The sequence below is a fragment of the Chrysoperla carnea genome, chromosome 5 (assembly GCF_905475395.1).
Source record: "Chrysoperla carnea chromosome 5, inChrCarn1.1, whole genome shotgun sequence".
Classification (NCBI taxonomy): domain Eukaryota; kingdom Metazoa; phylum Arthropoda; class Insecta; order Neuroptera; family Chrysopidae; genus Chrysoperla; species Chrysoperla carnea.
This window is the reverse complement of record NC_058341.1, coordinates 71,375,120-71,390,036: the sequence shown is the minus strand read 5'-3', so window position 1 is coordinate 71,390,036 and position 14,917 is coordinate 71,375,120. Positions and strand designations below refer to the sequence as shown.

Genomic DNA, 14,917 nt, shown 5'->3' with positions numbered 1-14,917 from the left:
TGGCTTTTACTTTCGAGTAGATCAAAATTCGTAAGATATGCAAGTCAGTGAAAAATTTCTAAAAATTTTACTCTTGATATTTTCACTAAAAGTAGTCTGGACCACATTTTTATAGGCAACCCATTGCAGGGATATTTGTTAACATTTTATATTTCTTAAAAAATAACTTTCATCCGGTAAACAGATGGGTGAAGGTCGATCCTAATTGGGATCTTAGACTAATAGCGCTTCAATCAATTGACCGCCTTTTTTAAAATACTCAATGCCAAATTCTAAATACAATTTAAATTTTTACTTTTTTTTTGTTTTACTGTTTTAGAACATGTTTTGGTATCAAATTTTTATTTGAAATGCTATCAAATATCTTTTTTCCAAATCATGTGCTTAAAACAGTAAAACAAAAAATAATTAAATATTTTAAAGAAAAAAAAAACGCTTTTAAATTATAAAATAAATTTATCAAACAACTAATCTTTTATTTTTGTTTATACTTTTATGTCTAATTTTATATTTCTTATATTTACGTAAAGCTAATTTTTTAATCCTATCAGTAGCAAATCTTAAATCTATTCCCCTCAAAATATTATTTACATTCCGAACCCACACCCTTGTATAAAATAAAAACATTCTATTTACAAATAAAAATTTTAAATCTTGTTTCTTACAACTAAAATTAAAACTAATAAATGTTTGCATCCGTGTTTGCATTTTCCAATCTTTTAAGATATGTTTCATTTTTATCTTTCAACTTTCGAGCAAGTTTTAACATATCTTTCGCAATATGGTAATATTTTCTTGCTGTTTTCGATAGTTCTTTCACCCTTCTCACATTTCCTTCTTTTAGTAAATGCATTTTTTTTTCAAATCTATGAAAATAAAATATAGATATTTTTGATAAAATAGAAAAAAAAGAAACAAGGTTGGCAACAAACCTATTTGAAAAGCAGGTCGAATTTGTTCTTCTTCGATATTTATGGCCATAATCTTTAGACTCGTAGAAGCAATAGGCGATCCTAAAAATTGACTTCATTTAAATTTGCCGTTATTGATAAAAATTAATTAAAATTTTTTGAACAATAATTTAAAAACTCATGTTCTATATACATAATATTATGATTTTAGGTGTCAAATAGTGAAAAAGTACAAAAGCTCCTAAATTTCAATAACAATTCCATTTTTTGTGATTTAATAAAGTATAATTGAATCCAAACAGATTGTAAATGAGCACAAAATATGCCTTCTCATGAAAAATCATACAGAATTGGATGGTGGTTCGCTATCAAAAGTTCTCCTTTAAAATAAACGCTAATAAAAGCTAAATTTTCCAAGCGTTTTAGGAAATAAACTTGTGTTTCAAGGCGATTTATTCAGTAGACATAACAAGTTAAAAAATTCATTAATGAATATTTAATATCTCTTTAGGTTTTATTTTTATTCTCATAACTATATTTTTATATTTACTTTTTAAATTATAATTGTTAGTATCTAACAATTAAATTCACTCACCAGGCCGTTTTGATGCAGTTTTGATCAAATTTATGTTCGAGGCCTCTGCATGTAAAAATTGTGAACCTAAAATAAATAAAAATTACCTTATAATCAAATTGTGTCTACATTCGTGGTTCCTCTATAAGACCTACATACAATAATAAATTAAACATACGTTAGTTACATAAGGATTTTAACTTACTACTTAAGTGGAGGCTAGGAAAAGCATTAGGCTTTAAGTTAGTTCCCAATTTTCCTGTTGAAGCCTGGAGTTTCATTTCGTCGGCGAAATGTAAATCGCAGACACGATAGTTTTCACGTTTCGAGTATTCGATGTCCGTTCGACCAATCGCTATTGTCCAATTTTTAAACTTCTGAAAAATTAAGTCTTTCAAGAATATTTCTATCCAAGTTAACAATTTTTTTACTTACCTCAAAATTCTTAGGAATCACATGTAAACCAATATCCTTCTGTGTTTTTACACAACCTTTCACACAACAATGAAAAACCATCTTAATATTTATTTAATTTTTAATTATTAATATTTTATTTGACACTATTTCAGATAAATTTTTGTATTAGTCTGTCAAATTTGACCAGACAACTATGATCAAAATGATTGTAGAAATTTAGAAAGTTTATGTGATACATACAACGTTTTTGTAATATTCATTGCCTATACTGTATAAATTAAGAACTTGATCTACAGTAGTGAAATCTTTTGAACAGAGTGATAAGTTTTTGGAACTCACATGGTAAAAACAGTTCAAGTTTCTTATCTATATTATAATTAGTTGTCTATGCTATCTACATTAGGGAAAATAAATCAAGTTAGCGTTTTCACGTATGAAATTTTATATTATCAATTGGAAATCAATTAAAAATTGACTCAAATAATAACTTACATATCATATAAAAATGTAAGTCGTTATCCGATTAATGTTTTTTATAAAAAATTTATTTGTAACTAAGGTCTGGCCTAGTTTAATATAGAATTAAACATAATTTTAAGCAAACTTAACTTACATAAAAATAAACTCGTTAAAATTTACGAGTACATAATATATACAATTATTAATATAAAATATAATTATAACCCATGATAAATATAATTATAACCTATTTTATTTCGGAGGTTGACTGTTTACCTATAGTAAATTTTTTTACGCAGATTGTAGATGTTGACTGCCATTCCATCTCTTGTCACCAAAAATATTTTAATAGTTTATACACGAATTTCCTAATAGTACATAATAGTCCTAATACACGAACCAAAGTTCATAAATTTTAATCCCATATTTTTATTGAAGTTCCTATCAAATATTCGAGAAATTTTTAATAAAAAAATGCTTATTGATATTACAAATTGTATTTAGAAGAGCTAAAGACTTTGGTTTTCACATTTTATAAACACGAATTTAAAATAATAACAAAAAAACAAGTAAAAACAAACAATTGACTGAGTTAATTGTTGAAATAACTTTTTATAAGTCCTTAACCTTTTACGTGATGCACAACTGGATATAAATGGTGGTATGGATTGCAAATACAATTGGGTTACCCAGTTACAAGAGATACTTCGGGATCTTGTTTGTAGGAACACATGAAATGAACAACGGGCACAAAGTATTAAAGAAAACAGCGAAATCATTCTTACCAATTATCAAAGAGAACTTTCCAACATGGATAAAAATCTAAATTTGAACTCCAGTTACAGCCCTATGTATCAGTATATTTTGAACGACTCTGTAAAATACCTTAAAATGAATTTAAATTTTAGTAAGATAAAGCTAGTTAGCCAAATCAGAGTCTTAGGGAAGCAAATCGTTAAAATTCATGCAAATGGCTGTTTATATAAATGGAAACAAGAAGAACTCTGTATTATTTGTAATTATAAAAAGCCTGAAACACTTATACATTTTCTTTTGGAATGCCCGATATATAAATCGATGAGAAACTACTTTATTGGCAAGTATTTAAATTCAAATTTTAACTACGAGAATAATTTCATGGTCTTGCTGTCAAGTTTGTCCCCAGGAAAAAATAAATGATATTTTCCACTTTGTAAATGGCGGTCTTAAATTGAGGAGCTTTTGTTTAAACGAATAATTGCACTGTTTGCTGCATAATTCATACATTTTGGAAATAACTCAATGTAGAAAGAATTTACTAATTATTCGATTTAATTTTTATTTTTATTCGAATAATATTTATATACTTAGTCTAAGATTTAACTTTAAGCTTCAATTTATAATTAATGCATTTAATTTAATTTTTTACTTTATATATTAAAAGCATTGTTTAATATTAGTATAGAGAATGTACCAACCGCTGTAAGCTTTATTGCAAATACAGTTACATTTATTATTATTATTATACCATGTATATATGAAATATACATAGTATTATAAGTTTAGTCCCAAGTTTGTAACGCCTAAAAATATTGATGCTACAAAAAAAAAATTGGTATAGGTGTTCATAAAATCACCTAATTAATCCATTTCCGGTTGTCCGTCCGTCCGTCCGGCTGTCCGGTTGTCCGGCCGTCCGTCTGTGGTCACGATTACTCAAAAACGAAAAGAGATATCAAGCTGAAATTTTTACAGCGTGCTTAGGACGTAAAAAATGTGGTCAAGTTCGTAAATGAGCAACATGGGTCAATTGGGTCATGGGTCCGTAGTACCCATCTTGTAAACCGTTAGAGATAGAATAAAAGTTTAAATGTAAAAAATGTTCCTTACAAAAAAATAAACAACTTTTGTTTGAAATATTTTTTTGTAAACATCACTGTTTACCCACGAGGACGTTAATTAGGTACAAATTTTATAGTATGTATTAATATAGGAATATCAAAGTGAGTATCTTTTGTTATTTACATGACGTCAAAAAAAACAAACGATTGCGCATCAACACTTGCGCATTATATGAGAATATCAGTTAAATATGTCAGATATGTATGTATGTGAAATGTGACAGAGTTATCAACACTGCCTATACATGGTATTTCAACAATTAACTCAGTCAATTGTTTGTTTTCACTTGTTATTATTATTATTATTTCAACTGAATAGCAATAAAAATTGATTTTAACTTTCAGTGCGGAACCCCAACTTTTTTGAAAATAAAATACAACATATGTTACTTGCTGATAATGTAGCATTCTATAGGTGAAAGAATTTTTAAAATCAGTTAAGTACAGTTTTATATATTTCATACAAACTTTCATCCCCTATATTTCCCCCTTTTAGGGGATGAATTTCGAAAAATTCTTTCTTATGTGACACTTATAGTATAAAGTTCATATCTTCTCGAAATTTCAAACTTCTATCATTAGCGATTTAGGCTGGGAGTCGATACAGTGCAACCTTAATATAACGAACCTCAATATAACGAATTCCTCGATTTAACGAATTTTTCGCAATCCCCTTGAATTGTCCATAAGAGTCAATATAAAATATACCTCTACATTACGAATATTTTTTGCGAACAGCCTCTTTGTAACGAATTTTCAACTACATAAAAAATTTAAATACCTCTAAATAACGAAATTCGTCAATTCAAAACCTTTATATAACGTATAAAGTCCCAACAATATATGACAGTTAGTATACTCCATAGTATGTAATTCATGTCGCGAGAGGTTCCGACACTTTTTTCCTCTTTATAACGAATTTTAGACCAACTTAACCTCAATATAACAAACCTCAGTTTAACGAATTACTTGATATAACGAATATTTACTGGTTCCCTTCAGATTCGTTATATCGAGGTTGCACTGTATATCAGTCACGACATTGGCTATCCCCCCTCCAGATTATTTCCCCCATCTGAAATGTTTCTGATTTTAAATAATATACAAAAAGAATCGTTCTGAAAAAAAAATCATCAAAATCGGAGCTGTTCTTGAGGACTTCATAAGATTGCCTGTTTTATGTATTCATTGACTCCACTAGGTCATTCGCACAAGAGAAATGTCGATATCATGTGTATATATAGTGTGTCCCCGGATGGAAGTAACTATACTTGTAAATTTTCTTATTTTGCATTTTAAGAAAAAAAGCTTTTTCTGAAAAGTATGTAGGTATATTTAAAACTTCTTAATATAATGTACAAGGTAGTCAAAAATTTGGAATCACTATTTTTATTTTTGGTAAACTATATACCCTTCTTTTTTATAAGTTGGCGAAATGTTACTAAGAAAAGTTACTCGCAATTAAAAATTATGACTCTATACAAAATATCAAGAAGATTCGTGTACTTTAATTATAGCATCATTTTTTATTTGACAAAAGCTCTATTTATAAAAAAACGTAAGAAAGAAAATAATAATAAATCAATTAACATGTACTATCCGAGAGTGTAATTTTTTGTGGACTAGTTTAGAAAATTAAAAAGAAAATTTATTTTCTCAAATAAACATTCAATAAGAATGGAATTGCCAAAGTTCGAAAGATCTTCTTGATATTCTGTATAGAGTCATAATTGTTAATTTCGAGTAACTTTTTTAGTAACATTTTGTCAACTTTTAAAAACGAAGGGTAGTTTACCCAAAATAAAAAAAATAGTGATACCAAATTTTTGGCTACCCTGTACATTATTTAGAAGTTTTAAATATGCCTACATACTTTTCAGAATAACTAAAACTTTTTATAAAGAATTACTTTTTTTCTTAAAATGCAAAATAAGAAAATTTACAAGTATAGTTACCTCTATCCGGGGACACACTGTATATATTGAATCAACTATCACTCTGCAGGTTACTCTTCAGAGCGAATAAGTAAGTTAAAAAAAACTTTAAATAATTTTCTGGCAAATTTTTAGATTTCTTTATTTCCGTTTTTACATTTTCTATTAATTACTTTAGATTCTCTATTTTCCACCCGGAGCGGGAAATTCCGGGAACCGCCCGATTTTCCCTCTCCGGGCGGTTGCGCGGCTCTCCATCCCCTTATAGATCGGACGCTAGTTGTGTGTATACTTCTTTGTTTCTGGGTGGTAAAAATTAATACAAAATGGATACCAAATATTCTTATAGGTTTTGTTTGAGATCTTGTTTAACTAAATGACTCTATTAACTTCAAAGTCTTTGATACTTCCATTTGAAACATTTCCCAAGAAACATGTTTTCTGGAAAATTGTTGACGCACCCTGCTAGTTATGGACACTCTGTTGTACTAAAATTAATTTTATTTTTAGGACAATGTTACAACTTCAAAAAGCCGAATTATTAATTCGAATTCAATTCGTGTGTAATTCGATTGCAAGTAAAACATACAAAAAATAGTGATCTAACTTTTCCGAATGTACTTAGTTTATATGAAATTTAATAGATGGAATTAGCTGTATTCATTTGAAAAATGAATATAAAATGATATAAAATACTATTTATTTGACATGTGAAATGTCATTTGTTGAATTAGAAAGGACTTAATTTTGTAACTTTTTTTTTGTATATTTCTTTTAATTTAAAAAATTTTCAACGTGAATAAATAATTGTTATAAAAATGTGTGATTATTCCAAATTATTTTACATTATTTTATACAGTAGAAATTTATAATAATAGTACTAAATATTTAACCTCGAAAAAAATGAATATAGAACAAAATCGTTTAAATTCTTTTCAAAATTGGCCTGCGTTTAGTGTAATCGAACCTGCACGTATTGCTAAAGGTGGATTTTTTGCAACTGGTAATGGTTTTGAGGTAGAATGCTTTTCTTGTGGTAAAAGAATTGACGATTGGAATTATGGTGATCAAGTGATGGCAAGACATCGAACTTTAAATCCACAATGTCCATTTGTTTTGAATCCAGCTAATTCAGGAAATGTGGCTTTAACACCTAATACAAGTGAATCGTCTTCACGAATAATGCCAAATGAAATGTCAATGGAAGAATGCCGTTTGGCTACATTCTCTACATGGCCTTGTTCGAATATTATATCTCCAAAATTGTTAGCTGAAGCTGGATTCTTTTATTTAAATAAAAGTGATAAAGTGAAATGTTTTAAATGTAATGTCATAGTTGGGAAATGGGTAGTTGGGGATCAACCGATTGAAGAGCATAAAAGATTGTGTCCGAATTGCGAGTTCATCCGGCAATATTTTGTTCCTGGTAAAATCGCACGAATTTATTTTTGATTATTTAATAATAATTCTTTGTTAATTGATGTTATATTTTTAGGAGATAAAATCTCAATAACTTCCAATGAACAAGTGATCTCACAAACGAACTTCCAAGAATTAGGTATACAAAAGCATAAAGGACCACATCAACCAAAGTTTGCAACATTAGAATCTCGTTTACGTAGCTTTGACGGATGGCCTGATGAATTGGTTCAAACACCAGAAGCACTGGCAGAAGCAGGCTTTTATTATACAGGATCCAGTGATCAAGTACGATGTTTTCATTGTGATGGTGGTTTAAGACGATGGGATCCCCAAGATGAGCCGTGGCGAGAACATGCTCGATGTTTCCCAACTTGTGGATTTTTATTACTTGTAAAAGGACAAATGTTTGTCCAAAATTTTGCTGAAGCTAATGCAAATTTGGATGGAAATGTATGTTTTTTTTACCTAACAGTTTATATCATTAATTTCAGCCCTATTTTGGTCAAATAGATACTAAAATACCCGATTTCAGACTAAAGAGAATTTTTTTGCTTCATTAAATTACAGGAGTTATTTTTTTATTTAAATAGATTCAGTATCACGTACTAAATTATGCAATTGCACAAAATCTTAACATAAAAGTACCTCAATTTTAAGGAAAATCGTTTTGGTTTATATCGCCTTAACCGTGCCCTTTCGACCAAAAATTGCCTACACCTTTATTGTAGACAATTAAATTTCCTATCTTTTTTGTATCACAAACCGTTATTGCTTATGCGTCTATGACGATTAACTTATTGACTATTTGACTGATATTTCTTCTAATAATTATTAAAACAATAAAATACTAATAACTTAACTTTTAAATCTACTAAATTACTAAAACTTTTACTTTTCTTTCTAAAATTAATGTTTTTGAAGATATTATGCGTTCAATTTCGGCAATTTTTTCGCTAAAATTAATAGTGTAGAAGATATTGCAAAAAAAAAAAAAAAAAACAACTTTAAATTAAGATGGCGGCTTCCATCAAGGGGTAGCATCCTGCCTTTTCAAATTTAAACTTGTCTTTGACCACCCTAACTGTAACCAAAAAGTCGGGCTTCCCCCCAAAAATGCGATTTAAAAATCTAGAATAACTCTTTTATATTAATCTTGCACCCGGTGGTTACAACACTGAACCCGTTATAACTTCATAAATATTAATTTAAAAAAAATTTTGAATTAAAAGCTTTAGGAAATTTTTAGGTTTTAAACTTAATTAAATTATCATTTTATTGTTTAAACAAATGTTAGCAGAGATATCGATCAAATAGTCAATAAGTAAATCGTGATAGTCGTATGTCATAAACGGTTAGTGATAAAAAAAATGTGAGCCGTCACGGGACGCCTGGCAGATGTGAAACATCGACATTATTTTGTAAAAGTAATATGCAGAAAAGAACAGATTGTGATAGGAACTAAATATGTCATAATGATAAAATAAAATATTACGTTTCTTTTTCCAGATAACGATGACTATTTATTGAATAAACATTTATTTTCATTAAATACAAAAATTTACGAATTTATTTCAAATCGTGACTACTTACTTCGTTTAATCCGTGACTTCGGTAATAGTTATATTCGATGTTGTCTCTGAGGACGATATTACTGTGACAATTGGTCGGTGGTAACTGAAGTATGTTAGAAAAGTATTGGACATAAAATTATCAAGATATCTAATAAATACAGCATCTATTTATTGTACACACTACTGCATATAGACTGTATATATATACCATCATATAGCTACTACTACTGTCCACACACTACTGTTTATAGACTGTATATCATATAGCGTGGCGACGCGTCGCCACGCCAGAAATCGGTTTTACGTGCGGCTACTATGTTTTACATCAAAAATATTTTTTTTCATAAAAAATAAGAAATTTAATTTGCTACAATAAAGGTTTTTATCATTTTTGGTCTAAAGTGCACGGTTAAGGATATATAGATCAAAACAATTTTTGAACCTATTTAAATAAAAAAATAACTCCTGTGCAGCGCGCTATGCAACAGAGTAACTAGCTTGTATATTACCTGTAGCACTCGTCTAGTATTTTAAATATTCAATATCATAACTAAAATCCCTGATCGACGAAAGCATTATAGATTCTAAAAATTTTTGTTATTTTTCTGTACATTCATTGGTGTTAACCAGCACCATGTCGTCAATGGTAATCTTATGCCGCGTTTTCAAAGCGGGGTGCTTTGACCTTAGTAAAGTGTCAAAGATGTAGAGTGTGTCTCAAATTTGAACTGATTTTAGAAATGGTGGAACGGTTTTTAATTGACAGATATTCTGGTCTAATAATATTACCCTAGTGATTGTAACAATAGTATTATCTTTACTCTAGTAAACGAGAAGAACGACGATGGCATTTTTAAATTTTGACCAATAGCATCGATTTTGATGAAAATTTGGGATTAAGCTTATTTCACCCTCTAAATCAAAAGTCATATGGTGCCGAGTGATGCTTTTGCTCAGAGGGTGGTAACCACCCTTTCTAGGGAGCGGAAAAATTTATGGTGAAATGACAACGGGAATCGACAGAGAGATGAATTTTAAATAAAAAGTGCCATTGAAGCATATTTCAAAAATTCAATACTTTCCAAATTTTGGAGTCATCCAAAAATTGACATCCTACGAAAAATAGGCATATATTATAGTATTATTCGTTTTTGTGCGGTATTTGTTGAGATATAGCTGCTTGAAGTAAACCGCCTTTTCGCCGGCAACAACTATTGGAATATTAAACGCAAAGTAACTGAAAAGTTTTGTTTGCTGGAAAAAGTATATTAATACACTTTTAATTACTATAAAAAAACCTTGAAAATGAAAAAGTTTCAAGTTATTTACACTGATCTATAATAAAAAGAAAATTGCTCGTACCTTTTTTTATTTTTTATTCAACACAAAAACTGATGAATTTGCAATGAGAGCTAAAATTAATGCTGCAATTTACTTTATTTAGATACTGACAACATGCTCAAAAATTTCAAGTGATTTCAGATATAAATTTTTCAAATTATTGCAATTTAGATGCAAAATAATTTTCGAAAACAAAAAAAAAATATTTCTTTACCGTTAAATAAGTCGAAAAATACTAAACTTAGAAAAATAACTTAGTCTAGAGGGGAAAAATTAAGCTCTTTTTCCGCAAAATATTTTATCTTGTAGGTTTTTATTGTTTTTTTTAATTATTTTTTGGGTAAGTTTTTTGCATTTAAATTGCAATATTAAAAAAAAAATATATCCGAAACCGCTAGAATTTTTGCTAGCATGTTGTCAGTACCTAAATAAAGTAAATTGGAAGCAGCAAGCATTAATTTTAGTTCCCGTGGTAAATTTACCAGTTTTTGTGTTGTATAAAAAATAAAAAATTTTTAATAAAATATACTTTTTAAAGGAGAAGCTTTTATTGTTCTAAAAAGTAGAAAATAATTTTATCTATAAGTCACTCATACCCTACTATTTTTAAAAGCTTGAGGCTGTAAATTTAAAATATCAAAAATGAATCGGAACGCCTCATCTACTCCACATGCCTAATTACTTTTCGATTCATCCTTGATATTAAGCGCCTCAAGCTTTTACAAATAGTCGGGTATGAGTGAATTAAAGATAAAATTATTTTCTACTTTAGTACAATAAAAGATTGTCCCTTAAAAAGTATTTTTTATTAAAATTTTTAATTTATTAAAGAAAAATGTTTTTGTTTAAAATATGGTGGAAGCGATGGGAAAATCAGGACGGCGCAACCTTATTATGTATTATCATCCAAACTAAATGTGCATGCAAAATTTCAGCTCAATCGGTTGAAGATATCTACTTCAACATTGAGTTCAAAGAATCCACCGTAACATAATACATACATTGCAAGTTAAATAAAAGCTTTTAAAAAAAGATACGAGCAACTTTCTTTTCATTTTAACTCCGTTAATTTTCGTACAAATGACTTGAAACTATTGAAACTTTTTTCATTTTCAAGGTTTTTGTAGTAATTTAAAAAGTGTATGATGAATTTTTTTAAAAACGTCAAATTTTTCAGTTGTTTGACGTTAAATACCCAACAGTTGTTGCCGACAGTGGTATTCAAGCTACTATATCTCAACAAATATCGCACAAAAACGAATAAAATAGTACAGTAATATTTTCCTTTTTTTATAAGCTACATTTTCTGCCGATAACTTTTGTTTGTAGGATGTCAATTTTTCTAGTTATTCGAGAAAAACTGACGAAAACCGTGATTTTTTCAACAAGAAACGTAAAATTTCAACCGCCAATAAAACGAAAAGTATTGATTTTTTGAAATATGCTTCAATTTATATATAAGATCAATTAATAAAATGGAGTCCTCGATTGTTGCACACACAATTTGATTGTTTTTATTTTGCAAAAAATTGACTGTTGAGTTGTTTGTGATTTTTTTGTTTATGAAAATCAAAGCCGAATACCACACAAAAAAATCATAAACTAGTTAGCGCCAAATATTAATATTTAAAAATGTTTTAAACATCAAATTAATTTGTCATTTAATCCCCACTAACGCCATCTTGATTTTTTTTAAATATTAACATTTATGTAAATGTAAATGAATACAGTCGGGAATTAAAAATTATTAATTATAAATAACTAATTAACTATGAATTATTTAAGTGGAGCAATTGTATATTCTGAAGGAGCATTTCATTTTTTTAAATATTAATATTTGGCGCTAACTGGTTTATGATCACAAAAAAGTTTAATTCGAGTGATCAAAATACACGGGAAAAACCTGGGTATTTATTTATTTAATTTGGTAGTTGTAAAGCTATTTGCGTCAGTACTAGATCCTTGCTTAAAAATACTTCAAAAGTAGACTTGTACATTTCTATACCAAGAGTTTTGTTCCAAAAAAAAAAAAAAATATCTTTTGTTCTAGGTTGAAGGAGCCACTAGAAGTTTTGGTACGGAACCATTTGATCGCATTCGTGTTCTAAACGATCAAGATCTACAAAATCTGATGGATTCAGCCGAAGCTAGAGCAGCCTTAGGTATTGGATTACACGTTGGTCGAATAAAACAAGCTATCAAGTATAAAGTTGAGCACACAGGGACTCCATTTTCAACAGCTGATGCATTAATTGAAGCTGCGTTAAATGTTCAGCTTGAAGAATTAGAATCAACTGATGAACACGATAATCAAATATCGGAAGCTGTTTCACGTTTACTCAATGAAGCGATTAGTCAGGCGAATGTTGAAAATAATATGCCCAGAAATAGTATACGACGAACAACAGATATTGTAACAAATAAAATTGATGAAAATATGACGACGACAAATAATATTTCGACAACAAAAGTATTGACTCTAGAAGAAGAAAATCGACGATTGAAAGAAGCACGTCTATGTAAAATATGTTTAGATACTGAAGTTGGTGTTGTATTTTTACCATGCGGCCATCTTGCTACGTGCATTAATTGTGCACCAAGTTTAAAGGATTGTCCTGTTTGTAGATCATCGATTAAAGCGTTTATTCGTACATTTTTGTCATAATATCTTGTTGGTGTTTTTTTGACGTTTTTTTTTTTTTGAATATATTTTAATAAATTATTCTAATTATTAATTGTTATTTATTTATTTTATTCCATCAAATATGACAAGGCGAGAAAATGGTGGAAAAAGCAGTTTGTTAACGAGTTTTTTTTAATAAACAAAGTTGTAGGAAATACAATTTGGCTAAGAGACGGTGGCTAATTCTTGCAGGTATCTATTTTTTCAAAAACATAGTTTAAATTGAGTAGTTTAAGTGAGTCATTTCAGAATGGTCGAAATTTTATAAGTGTTAGCCAGCACCGCGTCCTCAATGATGACTATTCTTTGTTCTCAAAGCGGGGGTCTTTCGTCCCAATAGAATCCCACTTACATTTCGGACGAGATTTTTTTTTTCAACTTTTCGACTTAATTCTTCATATAAGCAGACTGTCAGCCATTCTGAAATCAGTTTCTTGCTGAATATCATTCGATTCCACTGCAACACTCTGCTCTTAGTAATAATATCGTAATATCATTTACTGATTCTGTTGTAAATACGGTATTATTTGCAGGACCCAGATGGCATTCGTCGGGGCCGTTACTAGAGTTTATAGTGCCGGTGGCCAATATTTAGATTGTGCCTTGTATGTATATATCGATATCGGGTCTAACGATTTTGATGAAAATTCGTATACAGATAGTATTTAACATAAAAAATTTAATTAGATTAATGACATCCCTTCAGAAACACGGAAAACGCGTAAAACAAACATATTTATGTAGTAGTGTCATCTCGTAAAATTATAAGGTAATTGTATATTCATGCCATGAATCAAATCAACTGTAGATTTTTTTTGACAATTTGACAATTACAGATGGCACTTGTAGTTCCGTTAAATTTAAATTTTAAAACGGCTCTTTGTGCGAAACAGATTATGTCTTCCCTATCTCCAGCATATTATACAAAGGTAAAAGTCTTTTTAGCTTTGATGCTTATGTCTTCGATAAGCCATAAAAAGCACGTGTAATTAAACCATGGCCAAATAATGAAACTACGAGCCATTCATTACTGTTTATTAGTAAACAAATTAATTTGTTTATAACAATTAATAGTCCATTCTTACAAATTTGTTCTTCTTTTACCAATTGACTCCTTTTGGTGCAAGGTTTACGCAGAGTACAAACATGTTTTTTAATCCCATTTTAATTTTCAGTGATTGATTAGCCGTTTTAGATTTTCAAGGGGTTTGCCGCTTGCCAAATACTCATTCTTAATTTTATTTGATAACTTAACTAGGACTAAAATGAAAGGAAAAACTAAAATGACTAATCAATCACTGAAAATAAAAATGGGATTAAAAAACATGTTTGTACTCTTCGTAAACCTTGCACCAAAAGGAGTCAATTGGTAAAAAAAAAAGAAATTTGTAAGAATGGACTATTAATTGTTATAAACAAATTAATTTGTTTACTAATAAACAGTTGTTTTTTAAATTCAAAAATGATGCTATTAAGAATAAAACGGGCAAAATAAAACGCTTTTTACTCTTTTGATTTTTCGAAAAAATGCGTTTTAAAAAAGTTACAACCATTTTAAAGTCAAAAATGGCCAATTTCAAAATTTTTTATCTCGGCGAATTTGGACCGAATTTAAAAAAATCATACAGCAAAAAATTTCTCAGATCTTAAGCCTTATCTGACAATTTTTTAAAATAAGAAAATATTCATATTTCTCATCGGAAAATCTATGTATCCATTTGTAGC

General features: G+C 29.0%; 2 protein-coding genes across 2 annotated transcripts; one reads left to right on the top strand and one right to left on the bottom strand.

Annotated features, from left to right (window-relative positions):
• Window positions 1–656: 656 nt before the first annotated feature.
• LOC123300862 lies at window positions 657–2,048 on the bottom strand. Its single transcript, XM_044883515.1, has 5 exons — window positions 1,921–2,048; window positions 1,691–1,862; window positions 1,507–1,572; window positions 933–1,013; window positions 657–866 (listed from the first exon to the last, which is right to left on the bottom strand). The coding sequence occupies exons 1-5, from the start codon at window positions 1,999–2,001 to the stop codon at window positions 841–843; spliced, it is 426 nt and encodes a 141-aa protein (XP_044739450.1). The 5' UTR covers window positions 2,002–2,048; the 3' UTR covers window positions 657–840.
• A 5,005-nt stretch (window positions 2,049–7,053) lies between these two features.
• LOC123299664 (baculoviral IAP repeat-containing protein 7-B) lies at window positions 7,054–13,192 on the top strand. Its single transcript, XM_044881954.1, has 3 exons — window positions 7,054–7,601; window positions 7,671–8,047; window positions 12,560–13,192. Exons 1-3 carry the CDS (start codon window positions 7,079–7,081, stop codon window positions 13,172–13,174), a joined length of 1,515 nt encoding a protein of 504 aa, XP_044737889.1. The 5' UTR covers window positions 7,054–7,078; the 3' UTR covers window positions 13,175–13,192.
• Window positions 13,193–14,917: the final 1,725 nt, after the last annotated feature.